This window comes from Bos mutus, chromosome 24 (assembly GCF_027580195.1).
Source record: "Bos mutus isolate GX-2022 chromosome 24, NWIPB_WYAK_1.1, whole genome shotgun sequence".
Taxonomy (NCBI): Eukaryota; Metazoa; Chordata; class Mammalia; order Artiodactyla; family Bovidae; genus Bos; species Bos mutus.
Window position 1 is genome coordinate 32620072 of NC_091640.1, and position 25094 is coordinate 32645165.

The 25094-nt window shown below is 42.4% G+C and overlaps 2 protein-coding genes across 11 annotated transcripts in view; one reads left to right on the forward strand and one right to left on the reverse strand.

The window, feature by feature from the left end:
* The window catches only part of OSBPL1A (oxysterol binding protein like 1A), a 230981-nt gene extending 227752 nt beyond the window's left edge, over positions 1 to 3229 (forward strand). For all 8 annotated transcript variants that reach the window (XM_070361859.1, XM_070361857.1, XM_070361856.1 and 5 more), the window contains one exon: positions 2008 to 3229. In XM_070361859.1, coding sequence (XP_070217960.1) covers positions 2008 to 2110 — 103 coding nt within the window. In that variant the 3' untranslated portion in view covers positions 2111 to 3229. The remainder of the gene's footprint in view (positions 1 to 2007) is intronic.
* A 139-nt stretch (positions 3230 to 3368) lies between these two features.
* On the reverse strand, positions 3369 to 24646 carry CABYR (calcium binding tyrosine phosphorylation regulated). Of its 3 annotated transcripts, none has more exons than XM_005898871.3 (6): positions 20609 to 24646; positions 17788 to 17960; positions 17635 to 17688; positions 8208 to 8555; positions 4725 to 5332; positions 3369 to 3632 (listed from the first exon to the last, which is right to left on the reverse strand). In XM_005898871.3, exons 2-5 carry the CDS (start codon positions 17933 to 17935, stop codon positions 4734 to 4736), a joined length of 1149 nt encoding a protein of 382 aa, XP_005898933.2. In that variant the 5' UTR covers positions 17936 to 17960; positions 20609 to 24646; the 3' UTR covers positions 3369 to 3632; positions 4725 to 4733. The 3 variants fall into 3 exon arrangements, with proteins under 3 accessions (XP_005898933.2, XP_070217964.1, XP_070217965.1); XM_070361863.1 differs by lacking the exon at positions 20609 to 24646 and adding an exon at positions 18863 to 20600; XM_070361864.1 differs by lacking the exon at positions 17788 to 17960 and having other exon boundaries at positions 20609 to 20652.
* Between the last annotated feature and the right edge of the window lie 448 nt (positions 24647 to 25094).

Below are 25094 nucleotides of genomic sequence, written 5' to 3' on the forward strand. Positions count from 1 at the left end.
ACACGACTGAGCGACTTACACACACACACGTCAGTCATTGACTAACACACATTACTGACATAGACTCATGGATTCTTAGAAACATTGACTAAAAGGCAACAAAGACATCTCCCCATCCCCTCTTCTTTTGCCCATGCTTGCCTCAAGTGTTTGACTTTGGAAAGACAGCATAGACTTTTGTGTTTGTGGAGGGGATACGCTGACAGCAGCAGAGGTTTCCAGACCTGAGTGCTGGAAATGAGAAGACCAGACATTGAGGGAAACTCTAGTCCTTAGTATCAGATCCTCAAACCTGATTGTCTTCTGTGCTGTGTTCCAGTTCTCCCCAAGAACAAGTGCTCCCCATAGGGAGGCCCTGCAGACATGACCTTCAGTGGCTTATGTGTAAACCCAAAAAAGTCCTTTGCTATTGAATGAATCTCCTGTTCTGTGAGGTCTCTGCACTTGACTTGCCCATTGTCCACTTTGTATAGAGGAAGTCCTGTGGTGCAGGCCTGAGGCTTGGTTAATTTTTAGAGTCATTTTTGATGACCTTGATTTTGATTTGATCGATTTTCTGAAGTGCTTGGATTTTGTTAAACCTGATTACAAAAGTGCTTTTATTGCTTGGACTTTTGAGACCAAAAGGAGTGAAATTGTATGCTTCATTTAGGCAAAAATTCTGTGACTTTGATCAAAGAAAAATCCTTAAAGTATTTCCAGCATGGTTACCAAAGTCTTGGGAAACACATATCTTGGTAAATATTTGATATTGATATTTGACTTTTAAATTTTTTAATTAGGGAAAAGTCCCCAAAGCTAAATAACTTCTGTAATAATTTAGAAATTTGGGCCTAGTGGGCATTTACTTTCTCAGCCTTCAAGGAATTAACCTAATCTAAAGCATGTTTTCTGTCTTAGGGCTTTTAATGTTGCTGCAGTGGTTAACAGGGACCACTTGGGATTTATCTAACCTCACTCTAATTGTTAAATATTTTTGAGGCAATTTATTTGGAAAGAATGACAGACATGAAACTATTTTTATAAATATTACTCTGAAAAACTGAATCTTACTAGAAAATGTTATACAAATTCATATTTGAACCTTTTGAAGAAGTAATTTTGCATTTCCATTACCTCAAGAAAGCTGGGAATATTTAAGAAATGGGTGAATTGTTTTTTAAAGGGCAAGAAAATTAGGGCAGCTCTTTCTAGAGTTTGATCAGATGGGTAAGAATGTTAGAAGCTAGATGCAGCCTATAAATCTACATTAGTGTGGAGAAAAGAGACCCAGGAAGATGTGGGCCAGATTAATTTCAGTGGATTATGTGTAACATAGGATATTTGGAAAATGATAGTCTTTAAAAAGGCTTATTTGATATCATGGTTAGCTTGGGCAAGTTATTTAACTTCTCTGACATTGAGCTCCTCATTTGTGAAATGGAAGTAATATTTTGGGGTGGGGAGATTTACTCTGAATCAGGCATCTTCCTATTACTTTAGGTAGACTGTAAAAGTCTCCTCACCCTGATTCCTTATTCCTCATTGCTTAAAAGCTGCTTTATTCTGGAAGGTAAGCAGTGGACAATTAGATACCATTACTGAATGCCATGGAAAATCCTTATCTTTCAAGTGGTCTTATTACACATTTCAGAATATTGTTTTACATATTCTGAGCACGACTGGGTACATGCTCAGTCATGTCTGACTCTTTGAAACCCCCATGGACTGTACGTAGCCCACCAGGCTTCTCTGTCCTGGAGTGGGTTGCCATTTCCTCCTCCAGAGGACCTTCCCGACTCAGGGATTGAACCCGTCTTCTGCACTGGCAGGCGGATTCTCTACCACTGAGCCACCCGGGAAGCCCGTTGTTGTACATAAGTGCTCTCTAAAAACACTTAAGTCTTCTCGGAAACCTCTAGCTCACAGAATGAAGTGAATCGCTGCAGTAGGGGAGTCTGCAAACTGGTGAAGCAGTGAGGATCCTGTGATTGCAAACAGTTTCCCCTGTAAATCTTGTCTTAACAGGTGGTTCCATCAAGGCCCTAATCCCTACAGCGGAGCCCAGGACTGGCTTTATTCAGGCAGCTACTGGGACAGAAACTACTTCAATTTGCCTGACATTTATTAAAATGTAGACAAGTTGGGGCATTTTGACTCATCTGCAGATAAGTCTTAAACCTATGTTTTAAAATTTTCTTCTTTGGTTTCTACTCATCTTTTAAAAAAAAGAAAAAACCCTCTCATGATAACTTGCCCTTCACCCAACAGAAGTGGGGATAGGGTGATACCAGTGATGAAAGTCTTAGGAAGAATAGGTGATTCTGCTATCCGGTCGTGCTTCTTTGGAATACTGTTTTATACAGAGGTATGGGAAACTGCTGGCAAACATGCTTTTGATGGTTGCTGTTGCCATATTTACCGAAGGTTTATACCTAAATGTAACTTTAGCTTTATGGAATTATATAGTAACCCAAATCATTTTGAATATTTTTATGCTGTCATGCTTGAATGTTTTAGATTTAACTTTGAAATGTTTAAAATTCTCCTATACAAGGTTTATATGCTCAAATATAGAGGTGTATGTCATTTTGTAAAGATTACATTGAAAAGATGGCTTTACATTAATCCTCTCAATTTTTCCCCCTCCCATCCCTAAAAAAAAAAAAAAAAAAAATGAGTGTTCGGAAGAGACATTCCTAATTTGAAAATTCGAAACTGGAAAAGGTATTTCATTTGCTTATTTTAGTACTATGAATTTACTTTTACAATTTTCTATAATTAATGTCATTAGAATAAAAAGGTGTTTGAATTGTATGTTTGAAAATATGTATAAAACCTAGCAATTCACAAAAATACCATAGAAATAGAGGTTTTAGGCACCATCATTACATAATGACAAACCTTTTTAAATGCTTCAACTTCCAGTGGCAAATGCCACCAGAGAAACTCAGTTGTATTCATGTATTATAAATATCAAACTATATAAAAGGAGGTCTTATGCATTTCAGGTTTGCAAGGCACCTGTGTACTTAAGATATGTACGGAGACCTACTGTACAGTAGCTTTGCCCCTTTAATTGGGGCACATTAATCACATGGTATTTATCTACCCAACCCCAGACTGAGATTTTGCTCCTAGGGGCCTTAGGTAACTGCCAGTAAGTTATTTCAATGGCTGTCTCAAAGTTAACAAGTGTTATAATGAAATAATCTACCTGATGCTAATAAAGGCTTTAGAATGTTCTAAACAGTGTGGTTTCATTTAAACTTTCAAATATACTCATAATTGCAATTCACGTGATCCTGAATTGTCAAGCATGTCCTTACAAAGAAGTCCCTGTGGTGCCAGAGTTTGCGCTGAGTGTCTTCTGGATAAGTACAGTAGAAGAGTAAGGTGCCACTGTATTCACTCGGTGTGAATGCCAGATAGGGAATGATTAACTGGAGAACCTTGCTAGCAAACTGCTCGAGTGGAAATACATATTTTTTTACAGTGTGTACTTAAGACCTGGTTGTGTTGTTTCTATACCCCCTAAGTTACAAAATAAGCAAGATGACAAGGTTTTATGCTTGCATGAAGTTTATTGATATAGTACGCTTGGTGGCAGACTCCACCTTGAACGTCGACTCAAACAATGTCCTTTTCGGCATCTGTTAGGAATAATGTAAACAGTAAATTGTTTACTCAGACAACTGAACATGTAAAATGAGTGGATGATCAGAAATGCAAGTCCTATGCTCCTGCTCTGCTAAGCTCATAACTAATGTTACCTGTGCACTAAAATATCCTGGCATCTCATGCTCAAGACAGCCATTTGGACAGTTCCACTGGAAGTCTACAAAGGGTGTGAGTAAGTCAATGTCCTAAGGTATTTGGAACACAGGGCCTCCTTAAATAGTCATTATGCACTTGAACTTGCCTCTAATTGACATCGAGCTTCTGGGGTTCAGCTGCTGTGTGTCTTCTGGTTTCCCACTGAACTCTTAATCCCATCTTTTCATTTGGGAGGCAGGTCCCCTCTTCCCACCTGACTTCACCTTAAGGGTCTCTCGTCTGTTCTTTCCTGCCTTTGGACTCTGGGGGCTCCTTGCATGACCAGCTTCTCCTAGGCACATGTCCGTTTACACTGGGACCTGAACACCCCATCTACTAGACAAAGGCCTGCACCAATACCTCTGTGCTCGCGTCAGGGAGGAGAGACTGACGCTGTATGTGGTAATAAGTACTGGTTGAAGAAAAATGTACTGATTTGTGAGGATAAAACTATTTACAGTTAACGCTGCTTTTTTAGCACTCTAATGTGTCTCCACCCTCTTTGTTCTGCTCTGAATACTCACTGTACGAGGGAGCCCGCTTAGCACATGGACCGAGTGCTCCTAAGTGTGCTCCCTCTAGAACTGCCCAACTTGCTCCTCCCCGCCCTTTAAACCTGCCAACTAGATTATAATGCCCACATAAGACTGTCTTTCTGTGACTCCATCCCCTTGGCATCTTCTGTAGGGCTGGACAAAGGACTAGGCATTCCAGGGTAAACGAGTTGGTTGACTGGTGCACGTCTGACACCACAGCCTTGGTGAGCGTCCCTGGTGCCGTGTGCCTGCCACGCACCGAGTAGTAACTGGGCGTCAGGGAGGCATGCATTCAGCTGTCTTAAAATACCTTTGTCTACAGGCCAACAAATCAAATTGCTGAGAACACACACAAATGTGTTAAGGCCCAGGTACACGAGGAGGAGAATTTACCTGCCAGTTTTAAGTTTCTGCTCTGCGAACATGGGCAGTAGTCACGGTTATTTCTCCAGCAATACCGTAACTTCCAAAGGGAGAACGTTTGTCACCAGATCCTGAACCTTTTTTGGCTACATCTTCTACCGGGAAAGCAACAGAAAGAAAAACTGGGCTTTTTGGTCTGGGCACATCTTGTCCACTTGTAGGAGGACTAGCATTCTGGGGGTTGGGGATGTGTTTCTGGAATTTCTGATCTGCAGGAAGAGCAACGGGCACTTGCACTGCAGCATATCTCTTCACGGCCTCTGACTGGGAAACAACAGCATGTCCAGGAACAGGCTTCCAATCCTGTGCTTCCTGAACATTTGAGCCCACTAAAATAAAAGGCGGGGCACTGGTCTTCTTGCTGTCGTCCATCATCACATAAGTTGGAGAAGTAACTTTCGGTGGATGCTGCAGAAACTGTGGATCCTTAGGATTAGAAAGATAGAGGGTCGCCTGGGGGAAAGGCCCAGGTACAGGTGGCGGTGATGGGCGGCTTTGTTGATTCATATCAGTTAGACAATAAAGGGTCCACATGTTAGAATATGGTGGTGGTTGTCCTGCTTCACTTGCTGCTATCGCTACAAAAAAAAAAAAAAAAATTTGCAGGCGTTAAAGGTTTGGTCTCTGTATCAGGCGCTATGCACAGAAATGTCTTAAATTTTTTTTTTTTTACATATAAACAAACAGCTGTAGTAATATGTGCCATAAAGCATGCTATAGAGAGGGCTAAATAAATTGTGTTTGGTAATGTGAAAGAAGAGAGATTCTCTACAGTTGGAAAATGAGAACAGTGTTTTGATAGCGAGTGGCAGGGACACTAGGGTTGTGGCTGAGGAGCAGTCTCATTCTAAGCTGCTGTTTCCAGGAACTTTAGACCTGGCTTCTCCAGGGTCCTCAGGAAATGAGTCAGCACTTCCAGCTCCACCAAAAGAATCAACTGAAGAGCGTGTGAAGCCACTGGAAAAAGTGTTAATGCATCTGCATAGTGATTCTTCTCTTTACAGAAGAAATCAGCACTCAGCACTTTATGTGATCAAAAGATGCCACCTATCAGTTATCTCGGGCCCTTTGCAGGCACTGTCGTCGCCCGCCAGTTGGTCACCATACACAAAACACCACATAATCTAGGACTCATAATCTAGAGCACTGCTCGGGCTTAGGCGAGGCTTGAAATTATAGGTCCTAGGTGGCAGTAGAAGGCTGCATGTTCTCTCAGTGGCTCTTTAAGGAAAGAAAAAAAAAAGGTCTTGGGGTGTCATCCATTCACTTCCACCAAGGATGCTATCATGTCAGGTTAGAGTTGCCTACTTGAAGCCAGTGCTGGTGTGGAGAACTGAGTCCCAGAAGATGGGACAGAAGAGCAACATCTAGCCTTTGTGCAGGTTTTTTTTTTCTTCCTCCTTCAGAAAAGAAGACGACACTATGCACACGATTAAGCTACGTTTTCAGGCTCCTGAAACTGACCCCTCTGGAAGCTAATTAAAGATAAGCACAAGGGAAGTCGTCAGGTGTCTGTGAAATACCTTTAGTGCTTTGGAAGCAGTTAAGCCACTTGAGAACAGTAACTTGGGATGAAGTGCTGCCTAGGCCACAAGTGTAATGCCAGCCCCCACAGGCTACGCTCCAATGCTGCCCCCTGCCTTTCCAGCTGTGCAGAGTCCCCGTCACACTGCCAGACAATTTCATCTCTAAACACCTGCTGTGGTAACACCTCTTTATCATTCTGACTCTGGTAAGAGTCATGATTGAGAGAGCTTCTGCAAAAGGAATGGGGGGCTGTTGGTTCCTGCACGTCCCACCTACCTCAAGGGAGAAGCATCGCGGCACTTGTCTGGATGAAGGAGGAGGGCGGGTGGACTGAAGGCCATTAACTAGACCGAGATGGGAGGTCAGATGTGCATCTGTGTCACAGGAGAGCGGTAGTGATAGTTCAGCAGCCAAGCAAGCAGGTTGATTTAGGCTCCTGTTGGGGTAACGATGGAAGCCAGCCAGCCTTGACACATCCATCCTTCCTGCTGCCGCTACCACCCCGCTCCCCTGGGGGACAGAACTTCACCTTGACCTTTCCCCTTTCCATCTGGCTATGAAGCTGCTCCCTCCGCTGCGAGAAGCCCCCAGGCAAGACGGCAGTGCTCAACCAGCCCCCCAGACCAGCTTGCAGAGCTCTCCCTCAGCGCGAAAGCAGTCAAACACACCACCATTTCTTCCATGTTTCCAACGCCACCACCTAGGTAAATGCATTGTTGTCTTTCGCGTTTACGTTCATGAGTGAGAAATTTCAAACCAACACTCCGTGATTACAGTTTTGCAGTAGCTGTATCCAGATCACATGAACACATTTGTGCCTGACAACAGGTTCGAACATCTTTCGCGACACAGTATGTCCAAACAACAGAAGAGCACTCGATGACCAAATTTTGAGGCCAAGCGGTGGTTATGTCACTTTAAAATCACTCATCTCATGAGAGTAAAATCTCAAATACAACAAAGCCTTTATTTAAATAGGTTTGGCATTTTCAGTACTATTGAAAGACTTCTGACCAGTCTGCAGGGAGCCTACCTAGATGGTCACCTGAAATAGAGATGTCACCAGAAGTGTAGTTTTTAATTTTGTAAGTAATTTTCTTACCTGGCTCCATCAAACCTCGTTGGAAGGTGCTGCATCCCGTTCTGGTTCCATTTCTGGTTCATAAAGACCTTCTGGAACAGGAGGTTGGGGGCCACTAGATGATCTTACGGACCCTGAGCGCGTGGGTTTGACCTCCGTCTCCTGGGACGCAGGGTTTTCCCCGGACTCCTGCCCAGCACTGCCAGGGGCCAGCGCAAAGATCTCCACTTCAAGGTGCATAGATTTCTCAGAGCTCACTGCTTTGGTAGAGCCGTCTGCCTCCACATGGACTGAGGAGTCATATTTTGTACTCTCCAACTGCACAAATTTTGCGGAACCCACAGATTTTTCAGACCCGCGTGAGGCTGTTTTGCCTACTACAAGTATGGGACTGTGTGGTGGTGACTGCTCCTTGCCTTTAAGACGAGCAACGTGATCAGAGAAGGGGATAACTATTTGTTCTGGTAACTGCTCAACATAAGTAACTCCTTCGATTACAGGCTCATCATTATAGATAGAAGCTATGTGCATGGTGGATGTCACCTCAATGTCAGCCTGCAAAGGGACCTCAGAAGCATGGTCACAAGCAGGAGGTTCTTGTTCACCCTGCAAGGGGGATGAGGAAGCCGTTGGTGATTCAGCCTTACTGCCCACACGTACATGGACAGATTTTTCGCTCACAACCTGCTCTGCTACCAGCTTGCCAGAACACACACTAGGAGGGGCCACCACGTTCTCTTCAGCAGCCTTCGAGCTCAGCGTCTCCTCGGAAATACCAGGCATACTTGTTGCCACATCCACCATTAAAATTTCAGATTGATCAGAATGAACAGATGGAACATTACCTAACATCTGAGCAGCAAACTGGGCGGGGTCCGCAGGGACATAGGCAAACTCGGAAGTGACGGCTGCTGGCAACGGTGACGATGGTGGGGTGGCGTTCTTAGGGGTGGTCGGTTTGGATGGGCCCCGGAGTGCTTCGCCTGCGTCCTCAGGCTCTGGGGACAGGTCGGCCTGGACTGAGGGGAACTGAGTGGTTTTGCTGCTGAACAGCTGAGCTGCTATGTTATCCTCCTCGGTGTCCGTCGATTTCTCCATCCGTTTAGGCTCTAGGGAAATGGTAGATGTTCTTTCTGGTTCTCTCACACATTCTGCTTTCTTCTCTTGGGCCGCTCCTTCCGACCATTTCTCCACTAAAAATGAAGGTCAAATGAGTTAGTAAGTACATAGTCCTCAAAAAAGGAATTTTAAAGGAAGCACAGGTTGAGCATACCAAAGTCGTCATGTACGCAACCTTGAAAGTTCTGTTTCACTGTCCAACATCTGTAACTTAAGTGTGGGCAGTGAAACTCCCCTGTCCTTATCTACCGAAGAGAGACCTCAGTTCATTACCTTAGAAATAAAGGACTACTTAAAGTAGCACAGTGACAAAAGCTAATAATCAGATACCACCTTCAGCTGGATCATAACTCTGCCTAAAAATCAGCTGAAAACACCCCTGAAAAAATCTCCTGATCCAAACTTCCACAGAAAACTGGGGAAAGGAAAAAACACTTCATAACTTAAATGAAACACATGCTGTCATATTAAAAGGCATTCTCTAAGAAAACTGGTATATAAAGTTCAATTTACTAAACTGTAAAACTGGGCTACCATAGCATATTTTTACATTAGGAAATGTCATGTATTCTTATCTAAACATGCTAGCACCTGCTGGCGAGGTGGGCTGATGCGGCCGAAGCACTGACCCAGACAAGAGCAGCAGAAAGAGCTCTGGAAGAGGGCCTCAGCGAGTCCTTGGAGGGGAAGAAAATAACCATGGCTCACAAGCTCAAGTCAACTGATGACATACAGAAACTCCCAGAGCTGGAAAACTGCTGTGAAATCATGTTCTGGACTCAACATTGTGCTTGTCACTCACGTTTGTCTAACCACCTGAGTTAGGACTCAAACGTTTTCACATCTGCCTACTTTACTCAGGATTACCTCTTTGGGGAAGCATTTCCCTAATGTCATGAAATCAGCAAGAAAAGTTAAATTTGCCTCAGGAGAATATATTTGCTTCAAGTCAAAACTTTGGAAACGAGTCTTCATGGTAAAGAAATAGGTGCTTGGGGTTTAAGTCCTGGCCCTGAGTGTTCTCCCTCAGCCCCTTCTGCCACACTCTTGCCCCTGGGGGCAGCCTGCTGTTTCTCATCGATGATGCCAGGCAGGGACTCGCTGACCCAGGTGGTCCTTTCTCACTGTTCCTGTGGGTCATCCATGGCAGCTGATCTCTGCTTTCTATCTGTGGTCAGTTTTGAGCCAGCGGTAGGAAGGAGCCCTCTATTTGGTGTTGACATAGGACTTCTACCCTGCTTCCATCTTTCACAAAGGGCCTATGAGTGTGAACTTCCTGTGTCTGGAATCCCAGACTCCTCCAGCCGGACACCCAAGTCCACCCTTAGGGCAACGGCAAGGTCAGGACGCCCACTGCCACCATGAAACCCAAGCCCACTCCTCTCTAGACTCACCTACCCACTCTATGCCAGCAACTCTCTTTTCCCTCATGGGGACTTCCAATCCCAAAGTTGGCAGTCGTTTATTTACCATGAGCATTGTCAAGAACACAACCAGCTTTGAGATTGGATCACTGAAGTCCATAGATCGCCTGCATGGGACCCATCGGAGATGTCACTTACAGGAATTCAGCAACTGTGGGAAGGCCATGTGCCCTTTTAAAACAGGCTTATCATTCCTGAAAAATCTAAGACTAATCCTTACGCTTATTTTTGCCTTTGGAAGTCCCCTATTAATCACCATTCCAGAAAGGTAAGTGTTAGTAGCTCACAGTCGTGTCTGACTCTTTGTGACCTTATGGACTGTAGCCCACTGGGCTCCTCTGTCCATGGTGTTCTCCAGGCAAGAATACTGGAGTGGGAAAGGTAAAGCATTATATAATTATGAATCATGACAACTCATCAGAGGATTTATGACATTGCTGCCTTCCCCACAACTTCTCATTGTAAAAAGGTACATGAGAAAGTCTGGATCTCAGTCCTGACTGAATAGATTTAATGGCCAAGCCAATGGTTCTGAGCTTCAGCCTCCTAGTCTGTAAGATCTTGAGTCTTTGTAGAGATTAAATAGAATCATTCACCTAAAAGTTACTCTATAAACGATGAATCATGTATAAATGGGGAAAGAATAAATCAACACTTATTTAAAAAGTTTTGAAATGTAATATCAAATTAAAAATTATAAACCTATCTTTAAATCCGCTTTGATTAAAATTAGTTGGCTATTTCTTAATCTGGTGATAAGATGCAGGATGTTTTTCCCCATTATACTATATGTCTATATATATACACACACACACGTCATATTTCATCACATTGAGATCAAATGCCTTAAGCTATAATAATGGTTTTGAAACGTAAAGCAGTAGGTTAACCACTAGGTTTGGTTTAGAATACATAAGAGAATGTTAACAAATATATACATATGTAACTTAAATTTATATTGAGTTTCTGTTTATCTATTACTACAGAAGGTAAAACATTCTAATGTTTTAAAGGTCTGTTTAACAATTCCAAAGATTGCTGACTTGTAACCTTAGCTTTTGTCTGCCTGAGAATGTATTCTTTCATTTTTAAAGGATGTATTCACTGCATATATATATTCATTCTAGGTTGGCAGCTTTTTGCTTTCAGCACTTTAGAGATGTCATTTCATTGTCTTTTGGCTTCTGTAGTTTGTTAAGAAATCTGCTGTTTGTCCAATTATTCTCCTGAAAGTAATATGCCTTTTTACTCTTCCTGTTCTCATGATTTTGTCTCTTTCAGCAATCTGACCATGATGTACTGAGGTGTCGTTTTCTTTGTCCTTATGCTGCCGTGTGTTCAAACTTTTTGAATCTGTAAGTTGATGTCTATCAGTCAGCCTTAGATAATTCTCGGCCACTTTTTCATCTACTCTCTTTTCTCCTCCTTTGACTGTAATTACACATTTTTCCCTCCTTTTGATCATGTCCCACACATGTCTTACACTCTGTCCTCTTGTTTTTCTTCTTGCTTCAATTTGGGTATTTTCTACTACCCTGTTTTTTAGTTTCCAATTTTGTCTTCTGCTAGTAAAGCTGTTTAATAAGAATAACTGTTGTTGTTGTTTTTAGAGCCTTACTCTGTTGAAGTTCTCCAGCTTTTCATCCATGCTTTCTATCTTTTAATTATCTTGTTCTAATAATGGCAAATATGATCCTCCTGAGACTTCCTTTTATATTTTGTCAAAGTAGGTATATTACACTTTGTTCTTACTCCTAGCACATTGTCTTACTCCCAGGCTGTGATGTTCCTGGGGTCTCAACTGAATTGCCAGTTTCCAGAAGTCTCTTCATTTTGGCTGAGTCTAAACTCCAAAGCCTCCCCCCAACACTGTACCACTTGTGAAAATCCTACTTAGCTTTCAGTCTTCCAGCAGCTCTTCTCTGCTAAGCCTTCTCAAACCTTAGAGTCCACACATGAGCACCTTAGGAGTTGGCAAAATAACCAAAGAAAGTATCTTTGCAGACTTTTGGGAAACACTTCTCCACAAATGCCTCCTCTCTGGTACTGTCGTCTAGATCCCAGCCTCGTCAGGAGCCCCAAACTCTGCTGCTGTTTTCTCTTCCTGGAGTGACTTCCAGTTTCTGCTTGGTCTCTTTTCCTGCACATGAATTTGAAAAATGCTACCATGGTGAATATGGGGCTCAAGTTTTGTGAACTCTTGTGGTTGAGCTCTGGCTCTGACCCACACACTGTGCTTTTCTGCTGCCTCTTAGTTACCTAGGTAGACGCGTAACGCATACTACCTGGGTGCTGCTCTCTGACTCGACTGTATTTACTACTCACGCTTCTACTTCGTGGAAAGTGTGGCCTGTGTGCTTATTTCACTGAAGGACTAAGATATTCTTCATAATTTGGTTGTCTTTAGCAATTAAGGACCAGTTGACAGTATTTTAGTCCCAGCTTGGACATTCTGCACTTAGCTCTCTGCAGGGTTGAGTCACTTCAGTTTTCCCATCTGGATTACTTGCTAGTCAGGACTCTGAGACATCTAAACACATTTGGACGCACGAAAAGCCAGACAGACCATAGGAAACAAATATTCTCCCAGGCCTACCTGAGAAAGACCTCCAATATTTCAATCCAGTGCATAAATGCAGTTGGTTTATTCAGCCAATATTTACTGAAGGTCTGGTCATGACAGTTATAGTGTAGGATTTGAATGTAGCATGTGACGTGCTCAATGCAGCACCATGCTACCAGTGAGCTACCCAGTGAGCTTCTGAGGAGCATGCATTCTCTAGGCAGCACAAGAATGCAGAGAACAAGCCACCTGCTTGGGTCTCAGGGAATTCGGATCAGAAATTCTACCTACCTTATCGCCAGTTTCAGCCTCAGCTGGCATTTCTCATGCACCACAATCCCACTGTCAAGGACTTTCTATTTCCCTCTCCTATGCAGCAGGAAATGGCCTTTGAGCCTGTCTTTTCTCCTGCCTCCTCTATGGTTTATCTAAAGTAAAAACTTGATTCTGTTAACACTAGGTCTTAAAACACCTTTGAAAATTCCAAGAAAATCTCTCAACAAAAACAGGCTCCTATACAACTCCAAAGTTTTAGCCTTTTAATTATGAACCGAGTAATGGATTCTTTGCTGCAGACTCTATTTGCCTTTTCCCTAAAGCAAATTAATGCTTCAATGGGTAGAGATCAACAGAGCAAACAGGAAAAAATAGAGGTAATCTAAACCCGGGGTATACTAATTTTTATCTTTTAGAAATATACCTACAACACTGAAGAGTTGGGATTGACAGGGAGCTATCAAAGTGTCTGGCCAGCAGAGTCAGATGCTTAGCTTATGAGGCCCAGGATGGTCTTGCTTCTTATACTGACCTCTCCTTGTGTTCCTGACCTCATCTGGTTTGCTGTCCTGGCTTGCATGGCTTTCCTTATCTGCTTCTCAGCCCAGCATTCTCCTCTCTTAATCCTGTCCCTAGTCTTGACAATCTGACCCCAATTCTCAACTATACCCTTTTTCCTAGTGATTTATTTGCCATCTTTAGTATAGCTGCTGTTAAGTTGCTTCAGTCGTGTCCGACTCTGTGCAACCCCATAGACAGCAGCCCACCAGGCTCCCCCATCCCTGGGATTCTCCAGGCAAGAACACTGGAGTGGGTTGCCATTTCCTTCTCCAATGCATGAAAGTGAAAAGTGAAAGTGAAGTCGCTCAGTCGTGTCCGACTCTTTGCGACCCCATGGACTGCAGCCTACCAGGCTCCTCTGTCCATGGGATTTTCCAGGCAAGAGTACTAGAGTAGGGTGCCATTGCCTTCTCCGTTCTTTAGTATAGACTACTACCAAAATACTTAATCTTACCACAGCATTAAAGCATGAAGGACCTAAGCCCCACTCCCAACAACATCGCCAGATAATCATTCCAGTTTTTTAACTTAATGAAATTCTTATCTTGGTACAAATTACCACCCTGCCTAGGCAAACACATAATTTCAAGAAATGAAAGACTCCTTCTGACACAATACTCATCTCTGTTTAGGAAATCAGTATAGCCTTACTTGAAAATACTGCCCAGAAATGTAGAGTGAACACCCAAGCCTCATAAAATTTGGTATGGATAGTCCTGAAATAGAGATTCCTTTTTTGTTTAATAAAGGTGGATAAGCTACAAGTATGTGTAATGAATTCTATAAGGCATAAAGATAGAATTGGGCTTAAGAAGCTGGAGACATTATTATATCTAATATGACTACATAAGACAATATTTAATGGTACACATAACTACTGTGATGCTACATAAAAATTGAAATTGGGCTCAGTGATCAGCAGCAGTTCATGACTCTAATTACTACTCTATGGCCACACCAAGAACATCCGACCAGAATCAGTTAGAATAGTTCGTTAACAGGCTAACTCGGTTAGGGACCTTGGTGGCCTAGGCCTTCTTGATTCTTCCAAAGTAGTGGCTATCTCCTGCCTCTGTTGGAAGTCAAGACAGGAATAACATCGGAAACTAGACTCAATTAGGCTTAGGAGGATGGAAGGTGCCACTCTGATGGAGAGACCACAGCCCTCTTCATGGAGTGGTGGCAAGGTCAGAATTAGTACAATCTGGGCTGTAGGCTCCATACAAGAAGCTGACAGGAGGAAGAAGTGAAAAGTGGGAGATAATGTGGGAAAAGAGAATTGAGATTTTGCTCCAAGTTCAAAAATTAAAGTTTTTTCTAGAGGAATGTTACTGGTATGTTACTCTGGCTACTGCGGAAAGAGAGTCATACTACTAGGAAAATCTTCATGCTACTAAGAAGATCTAAGTTTAGATCCCAACTCTACCAAATAGTATTTTAGAAACTTACAAGTTACCAACTCACTCCCAAGCATCAGATTTCTCTTGAGTAAAACTGTAGGATGTCACCTATTTTATACAGTTGTCTTAATTGACAAAACATACTTTTTTGCCTAGGACAAAACAGGTAGTCAATAAATTCTATTCTCCTTCTTTCTTTTCCTAGATATACTAAGTGGTAGAACTTGACACAACTGTTTTGCCTTAAAATAGTGCCTGAGTTTCTCAAGTCCCCTCAATGACTCATGCAGATTAGTGAGGAAATTCTCCTGAGAAGACTGACACACAGAAACGCTCTCACTGATTCATACATAGTGAGACCTCTTTAATCAAATGGCAGAAAAGTCAAGAGGATCCAAAAGAGGGTTTTACATGAGCAGCTTTGCGAATGAGCACACGTGGGTGAAAAACTTGCTAGAGTGGAGGCTGGATAGAGGCAGGCTCTGGAAAATGGGAGAAAAGATGAGAAATGACAGAAGTGAGAAACGTTTGCTCCCATATCTGGTTCTTTTCTCTCCATCACCTGACTCTGCGTGAAATTCTGAAGGCGGTGGGGCGATAGGTAAACAGTACTGGTCCTGTGACAAGGCCTACCAACAGTGGGGTCCTTCTAGGAAAAATCCCAGATTGAAGTGTTGGAACCAAACGGTCTGTGCAGGACATAGCTATCACCATACTTGCCATGCGTACAGGCAGCTTGGTAGTAATGCTGCTAGGCAGCAAACTCTCCAGTTTGGAAATAACTTTGGGGGATACATCTGGTATCTGGGAGATGAGTGGACACCAGTGCATTAGGGATGGCAATTTAGCTCTTCCCCACATAATTAAGTCTTAATAACTGGTGTTGTCTTTTTTTAAATAGAGGTATAGTTGATTTACAATGTGGTGTTAATTTCTGCTGTACAGCAAAGTGACTGAGTTACATATATACCTATTTTTATATTTTCCATTGTGGCTTATCACAGAATACTGAATATACTTCCCTGTGCTATACAATAGGGCCTTATTATTTATCCATTCTATATATAATAATGAAGAAGTCCATTAAGCCATTTGGGATGACAATAAAAGGCAGACATCGATACTGGACTGTAACATTGAACTTTTCTGGTCATACCTTCGTGTTACCTTCCCCCGCTCTCTGGTAAACTAGAATAAGCAACATTTGTTTTTGCTCTGCTATCTAAAGAGCAATCTGTCTCTACAGCCATACTGTGAGCTTGCTTCCAGGATTATCTGTACATGCTCTGTCAATTTCCTTGATATCTATAGTTTCTAGAAGAGAAAGAGCAGTGTCTCTTACCCCTTAACCTCCATCAGAAGTACAGCTGCTCCATTAGTTCAGTCTGTTTATTTTGAACCTGAGATTCAAAGATGTTAATCCCTGCTGGACCAAAATCCATCCCTTTAGTCCATATCCTAAATTGAATGGTGGATAAACTCTTCAGTAAACAAGTTAGTCTCAAAGGCTACCACTTAGTTACCTGCCACCATGAAGATTCACTGACTTTATCACCATTCTCAAACATAGCCAGCCTGCACAGCCAGTCCTCTCAAACAGCTCCTGGTATAAACTAGTAGAAAGGCCGTAACAACTTTGCCTGCTGTCCCTCCTCCAGAAGGTCTTCCTAACCCGGGGATCAAACCTGTGTCTCTTACATCTCCTGCACTGGCAGGCAGGTTCTTGACCACTGGTGCCACCTGGAAGCCTCAAGGTTATAAGCAAATCCCAGACCTGTTTCCCATGGTAAGCTGAGAACGCCATCAGGACCCTACAGGGAAGCAGCCAGACTAGACAGGAAATGAGATACATAAAAACGTTCCTATTTGAGTGGCGACTCACTCCCCTACCCTGTGAAATGCTGACTCTTGAGATTCCTAATCTTGTTTTCTGTTTTGGGTGTCTCTTTCACTGTAGGTCCAAGCCCTCAGGATTTTTACATTTTCCTAGGTTTTATCCCTAATTTCTCCCTATCTTGGCTAAGTTATCTATTAATATCAGTAGCAGAGAATAAACATGGATGTAACTCACTGTTCCTACCTTTTTTCTCTATGGTCATTCCAAAATGTTGGTCAGCCAATGGAGCATTATTTAGTTATTTCGTCACCATTTTCTCCACAGAATTCTTCCAAAAGCTTTTTCTTACAATTCTTTTAGACGTGTGCCTGTTCTTGGGATTTAACTAATACAGACTCTTTTGCTCATTGATCTTTCCAAATGTTCATCATGTAAACTTTGCCTTTTACATTTTTCCCCTTCTGATTTCCTCACTGTTCATCCATCCTCAGTTCCATTGTTATGTTCACATAAGATAGACATTTACACACATATACATAAAACAACTTTTTCCTCTAAGCAGATATATACAGCCTCACATCGCAAAGACAGGCCAGAGACCACGTAATATGGAAAATTTATCTGAATTGTCTATGAAAAGTATGTTTAATGACACCTAATTGCTGCCCTGTCCTCCAAGCTGGACTGCAGTTTAAAGCATCATGGGGAGGTGAAAAACAAATGTGACTAACCTTTTCTATTAAAATAATCTTCCAAGAAGAGAATACACAACATTCCTAAGTAATGTGTCTCATTATAATTTGAGTCTTTACCACTACAAAATTCAGTTCAAAGATGGCATACTGGAAAGGGTTTACACACCCTTCCTTCTAGATCTCATGGTACCAACAAAAGTTGAGGGTTTCCTGCAAAGTGTCAGATTTCTTAAAGAAAAACTGATTCAGTAATAAAAATAAAGCATCAGTGTGATTAAACATCAGTGTAATTATTTAAACAGTATTTATATCATTCTTAAGTTGGAGCATATGTTAGGCATGATACAGTAATTCATAACTAGGTTTTTATGAAACTATTACTACTTATGGCACTTACCTTTAATCTGATGAAATTGTTTAACCAGATCTTTTATATCCAGACAAGGACGTCCTGAAGAAATAAGAACAGGAAATGAGATACATAAAATTCCCAATTTAAAATACTTTCTTGTTCAAAGCAACAAATATATAATCTAAAGCAGTAACAAACCTTCTCTAAAGAGAATAAGTTCTCTGAAATAAACTGCTGCGAACTGGGTGATGTTTGGTGGATTGGTTTTGAGTATGGCTCTGCTAACTCCCTCAAGCAGAGTCTTGAGGCCATAAGGTACGACAAGTCTGGGCTTTGAAGAAATCATGCTGGTGGGATGTCTGTAATCTCAACTACAATGAAGAAAAACAGTCTTATAAATAGTATGGAAGTTTACTATTGAAAATGTTACGAGTTAACTATAGTTTCTAAGAATAAATCTATTAAAATTATTAGTTTTAGTGCAGATTTCTAGGTATTTATTCAAGAAAAACTGTTTAATGGTAGTTTGAAAAATAAAAAAAGAACCATACTACCAACAACATATCATGTGCAGATGAGCAATCAAGTACTGTTAAAGAAATCCATGGGAAAAGCCCTGCCAGAAACACCAGAATGATACTAAAAACAAAGATCAAAAACCAGACAAAACCTATTTTTACAAAATTCAGTAAGTATTTTGTGCAGTAGAATTTCAAGAAAGATAAATTAAGCTCATTTATCTATGCCTAAGAAACATCCTTCCAAACCACATGGGAACTGGCTTTTCTGTACATTCATCAAATAGAGTTATTACAAATTAAATTTCTACAAGAAAATATTTTCCCCGCACTTTCCTAAGTATATCCTCAGACACACTGATCATCCTTAAGTGTATATATTTTAGCTTTGTTTTTAAAATTAGAGTAGTTACTTGTGGTATTATACCAGCCACCACCATCCATTCTTTTCTATCTTCCCTTGACCTCTACCTTAGTTTTCCTCTCTCCCTTCTCTTGGCTTTCTGGATTTTTAAGTGGTACCAAGGGCATTGTATAGCCTTTACTGTGTAACTCTAAGCTGCAGAGGTTGCTACCCTAAACTTGTGTCAGTGTGTGTGTGTGTTTTGTTTCATTCTAAAAACTTTTAAGAAGGCTTATGAATACTCATAAAGAACAATAAAATATTTAAGGAACTCAGTTCAGTAGTTAAGAGGAAAATTATGGTAGGAAAAATAGGATTAAGCCACAGGTAAAGTTAGTATCCCAATACAAACCTTAGGTCCTACACTAGAGATGGATTGTCAGATCAGCCTTCTGAATTACCTAGAAGCCATCACATCATAAAGAGTTAAATGATCAGGTTTCCTGAGATTAAAAAACAAATCAGATGCTTGGGAGAATCACAGCTATTCTGGGCAATGAGTCCCAGGAGAAATTTCTCCTATGGGTCCTCATAAAGAGAACAGTGTAATCATGTACCAGGTCCTCAACAATATCTCTGCAGTAAATAGAATAATGAGTTTCATAGAGTAAGTGACACAGTTCAGTTATAGCCATTATACAAGGGGCCAGCCTCTAATAAAAAGCAACTAATGTGCTGAAGAATTGATGCTTTTGAACTGTGGTGTTGGAGAAGACCCTTGAGAGTCCCTTGGACTGCAAGGAGATCCACAGAGATCAGCCCTGGGTGTTCTTTGGAAGGAATGATGCTGAAGCTGAAGCTCCAGTACTTTGGCCACCTCATGTGAAGAGTTGACTCATTGGAAAAGACTCTGATGCTGGGAGGGATTGGGGGCAAGAGGAGAAGGGGACGACGGAGGATGAGATGGCTGGAGGGCATCACCGACTCGATGAACGTGAGTTTGAGTGAACTCCGGGAGTTGGTGATGGACAGGGAGGCCTGGCGTGCTGGGATTCACGGGGTCAGAGTCGGACACGACTGAGCAACTGAACTGAACTGAATGTGGCATAGCACCAAAGGTCAAGAAAAAAAAATGTTTTGGCCAAAGCAAACTCTTTGAGAACATAATTAAGAATACTGTATTCAAGCCCCTAATGAAAACTTACTATTAAGAGTTTCATCTAACAGGAGCTTCACTGAATTAAACCATCTTTAAAATAACTAGTGGTGCACCTCTGGCAGGCCCACATGCTGAATGTTAAGGGACATAGTAATTAAATGGATGACACATGTACATTTCATATGTATGTATTTTTTAAAGTATATCCTGTGCACCCCAGTGTGAGTTTCAAAGTGGCTTACCAGGAACCCCGACAGCTAACTATAGTCAGCACTTGGTGCTACCAACTGTGAGGAGAGCACCCCCACCCCACCACACGCGAATATGCGGGGTATTTAGCGCCCCAGGACCAAGGATTGTGCGTCCTGCGATGCAGTGCCTTACAAAGAATCGTCCTGAAGATGAGAAATGACCGTGACACGGATCGTACCTATATCACCGGGTAAAGTCACACATAGGGCCGTTGAGGGTTGTGTAAAATGACAGCTTATTAGTTCTCCCCAAACTAATATTTGACCAGTATTTGTCTAAAACCAACAAATTTTACAACCCCTACCCCGACAGAGGAGTAACGCCTGAATAGGAACGGCGCGCCTCTGGCTGAAGATGCGAGAATAGGGGGCTTCGGAGCCACAGTTCGTCAAGGGTACCCACCACTCACTCCCTAAAGACTGTGCAGGGTGCTCGTTTTTGCCGTTTGGTTGGTTTGGTGGAAAGGGCAGAGAGACCTGGGAGAGCAGGCGTCCCAATTCCACATCGACTACTTTGGCGGTGGCGGACCTGCCGACCCGGACCCCGGACCCCCAAGTCCGCCCCAAGGGCGCTGACCGCCTCACTGGCGGATGTGGGCCTGCCCCTCCGCGCAAGCCTCCCACTCTCCTGACGCTAGAGGAACCTTCCAGCAACCACACCGCGCTCTAGAGGCCTCGAGGGCCTAACGGCCGCCAAGCCGCAAGGGGGTGGGGGCGGGGGAGGGGCTTTCCTCCAGAATCGCCCCACCTTCTCCTTTCCGGCTACGCTCTACTGAGCTTCCTCCTTGCCCCCTTGCCGGCGGCTCCTGGAGGAGACGGCGCTCCCTGCAGGGTCTTTTATACCCCTGGGGGACGTCAGGCCTACGTCACAAAGCCCCGCCCTCCCTGAAGCTCTGAACGGGCGCGGGAGGAGGCGGGAGTTTAGCGGCCACAGCCAATGGGAAGCCGAGAGAGACAAAGGTCGGAACTCCTCGGAGCAGGGAGGAGTGTTTTTGCCTTTTCTAGCAGAATACACAGGAGCATAGGAAACAGGAGTCTCCATGCCGAAACAGGAGTCTCCATGCCGTAACAGGCTCTCCATTTTGGGTCTAGCTTCGAAGAAAACAGATTTACGGCAGTTTTGTGTGGCTGTCACTGCATCACACTACTCTCCCCTCGTCCCCCTTATTCTGTTGCTCTCTACTCACCTTTTTGAAAAAAAAAAAAACTCTGCCGATGTACACCACACTGGTACAATAATAGGATGCAGCACAGCACTCCTCTCAAGACACATGCCTGCTGAAAGAGAATCTGGCATTGATCCTGAATCTTCCTGTTTCTCGTAATTCCGGATCTTGCAATACTTCAGGCATGGTATATCCTTCGCAAACCATACCATCAGCTGCAGGTTGCAAGTCCATAAGGACTGTGTGTAACTTTAGCTCCCTTTTACCCAAGTGAAACTGACTCCTTCAAATACCCTCTCTGCTTTTTTACCCCGTTCGGGCTCTAATGTTTGTGCTGGGCATTTATACCATCGGAGTCATGATGGTCAAATTCCAAGCAGCCTTCGTTGTAATCCATTTCCACACGTTTAAAAAGCAACAAGAATCACTGTAAATCAACGATTAAATAACATCATCAGGGCATATATCCGACAAAACTTTTTAACTTGAGAAAAAAATGAAGACTACCAGAGCACGTTGCAGTAACAAGCGATGTTAAAACCCTGGCCTACATCTATGCTGCACACACCACTTTATGAGGATATTAATTTGTCCATTACCTATTACTGAGTGCCTATTATGTGGCAGACAAGCCCCTTCTTCTTATGAATATTACGTTTTAAAAGAAGAAATGCTCTTTTAGTGTGACTTGAGTGTGATGATAGATCTGCAGGTGGTACACTTTTTGGTTCTCATCGCTGTCTCCTCGCCCCCCCTCCCCCCGACTTTGTAGTGTAAGTAAAAGTGAAATGAAAGTGGACGATTCCTTTCCACTTGTTTAGTTTATAATATATTTAATTATCAAAGGTGTAATGACTCTGAGCTAAGAACCCCAAGTACAAACATTAGATATCTCATTTATGGTGACTTTTGGAATGAGGGACATATGCTTATGTCGCCTAACCAAACTTGGTCGGTCACCTTGAACACGGATTAGGTGTTATGTACTGTGCTAAATCTGCAACACAGAAGGCAAGCCTATATACTTTTCCACATTTCTGCAATGTGGAAGTTCTGTCCAAGTTCCTCTGAAAAGCAAACTGTTACAGCAAAAGCACCTAACAAATTTTAAAACCTCTATGTGCTGCTTGATTTCTAGAACTCCTAGGGATCTGATGTGGCTTTACAATCTTCTTGTCCTTGTGTTCATCTCTCTCAGTCACTGGGGATCTAACTAAAATCCAAACCTACTTTGTTCTTCATTGCTTCCCGTCCCTCCCTGCTGCAAATCCTTACTCCATAGAAGTCCATGGTTCTTGCTGTGACCTGTGCAACTATCTCATCTTACCATCTGGTTTCCATTGACCCTCGAGAGACTGGACCTGAAGACACGTGCCGTTTGTCACTCTGTGCCTTTGCTCATCAGGTCCAAGGCCTGAGACATCTTTCCAGCCGTCATTTTCACATGACTGCATCTTTCTCCTCCTCTAAAACTCAGCTCAGCAATCTCCTACTTTAGAAAACCAAAGGGTTAGAAGCATTTTTTCCAGCAGCCCCATAATATGTATAACTCTGCCATACAGTTGACTCTCTGATTTACTACTTACCAAAAGATGATAACCTAGGGCCATCTCTCTCTAGTGTATTCTATCTGCATTAGCCTTATCCTAGGAGTCTGTTAAAAAGGTCTTCCTAAGCCCTACTTCAGTTCAGTCGCTCAGTCATGTCTGATTCTTTGCGACCCCATGAACTGCACCACACCAGGCCTCCCTGTCCATCACCAACTCCCAGAGTCTACCCAAACCCATGTCCATTGAGTCGGTGATGCCATCCAACCATCTCATCCTCTGTCGTCCCCTTCTCCTCCTGCCCTCAATCTTTCCCAGCATCAGGGTCTTTTCCAATGAGTCAGCTCTCTGCATCAGGTGGCCAAAGTATTGGAGTTTCGGCTTCAACATCAGTCCTTCCAATGAACACCCAGGACTGATCTGCTTTAGGATGGACTGGTTGGATCTCCTTGCAGTCCAAGGGACTCTCAAGAGTCTTCTCCAACACCATAGTTCAAAAGCATCAATTCTTCAGTGCTCAGCTTTCTTTATAGTCCAACTCTCACATCCATACATGACTGCTGGAAAAACCAGAGCCTTGACTAGACAGACCTTTGTGGACAAAGCAATGTCTCTTCTTTTTAATATGTTGTCTAGGTTGGTCATAACTTTCCTTCCAAGGAGTAACTGTCCTTTAATTTCATGGCTGCAATCACCATCTGCAGTGATTTTTGAGCCCCCCAAAATAAAGTCAGCCACTGTTTCCCCATCTATTTGCCATGAAGTGACGAGACTGGATGCCATTATCTTAGTTTTCTAAATGTTGAGCTTTAGGCCAACTTTTTCACTCTCCTCTTTCACTTTCATCAAGAGGCTTTTTAGATCCTCTTCACTTTCTGCCATAGGGTGGTGTCATCTGCATATCTGAGGTTATTGAGATTTCTCCTGGCAATCTTGATTCCAGCTTGTGCTTCCTCCAGCCCAGCATTTCTCAGATGTACTCTGCATATAAATTAAATAAGCAGGGTGACAATATACAGCCTTGACGTACTCCTTTTCCTATTTGGAACCAGTCTATTGTTCCATGTCCAGTTCTAACTGTTGCTTCCTGACCTGCATAGATTTCTCAAGCCCTACTTAGAATCTATTGAATTAGTATCTCTTTGTAGTTGTAAAACTACAACTTGAGAACCACTCCAGAGTCCATCTAAGCTACAAGTATGTTGTTTCTATTGAATGTCCTGATCAACTAGGAACTCAGCCCCCTTGCTAGTTTCACAAGTTAGCCAAATGGGTGAATTGTGCTCACTTTAACCGAAGGAGCCCATCTTTTAGGAACTAACTTTCCCTTTTCTCGTTCTCCCTTCCCTGTACTTTTCTAAATTTTCTAAGTATTTCCTCTTCCTAAGTTCAAGTTCAAGCTTCCCCCCACCCCAACTATGTCTTTTCTTGAGAGGATCTGGGCCTAAAAATATTTTTTCTATAAAATAAAACCCTGGTGGCCCAGCAATAGACTCTGAGCTTCCACTATATGGGGCATGAGTTCAGTTCCTGGTCAGGGAACTAAGATCCCACATGCCAAGTGGTGGGGCCAAAAAATATGTAAATAAAATGTACAAACAACATCCAAACCAAAAAAAAAAAATACATAACAAACAAAACATGACTGTGTGACCATGTATCTTCACAGGTAAGGATCCATATTTGAATACTTGCCACCACAATCTGCTTAAGGAAGCAATCAACTAGGAAAGTTTACATAGCAAAGGAAAGAGAGTGTGTGTGTGTGTGTGGGTGTGTTTTAAAAAACCATGTATACGCTGTCTTTCAATTTTAGTTGGCAGAAAGATAAAAATGCAAATTCTCTAAATAATTGACTTACACAATATGGGACAATAAATATTCTAATTTTCTGTGACATCTGAAAGTAATAATTCTTTACTTAGCTATCATGTGCTAAAATCAAAAAGATACCTATCCCAATAAAAGTAAAATCTTAAATACATTAATCACAGAGGTACATATTATTATTACTAGACCATGCCTCCAAGTGTGTCAGATTATAATTGTGTTCCAAGTACAGAAAATATACATTAGAGATTTCTCTCATCATAGGCACAATCTAATACAAAAATATATCTGACACTTATAAATTAGAAGGTCCACTTGACAGCCTCCAAAACAGGAAAAGGGGAAGGAATGATGCCAACATTAAAAAAGCACACACAGATGCAAACATGATTATTGATTATTTTCTTCATCAGAGAGGGGTAAAGAGCAATTTACACCAAACTAGGTTTCCAGGCAGGTAACAGTAACTCAAAGGTTGGGTAAGTCATGGCACGCAGGCCAGACTGTTATAAATTACTCCACTCAATACTGTACTCAGATTTCAGTGAATCTAATGGCTTTGTATACTCAGCACAGTTTTGTTATTTTAGTATTTTCAGAACCACTGTCTACCCCCTCTCAGAGCTCTACCACCAGGTTCCAGATAAACCACCAGGGCTATCCTGCATCAAACCCAGCAGAGACAGTTTAT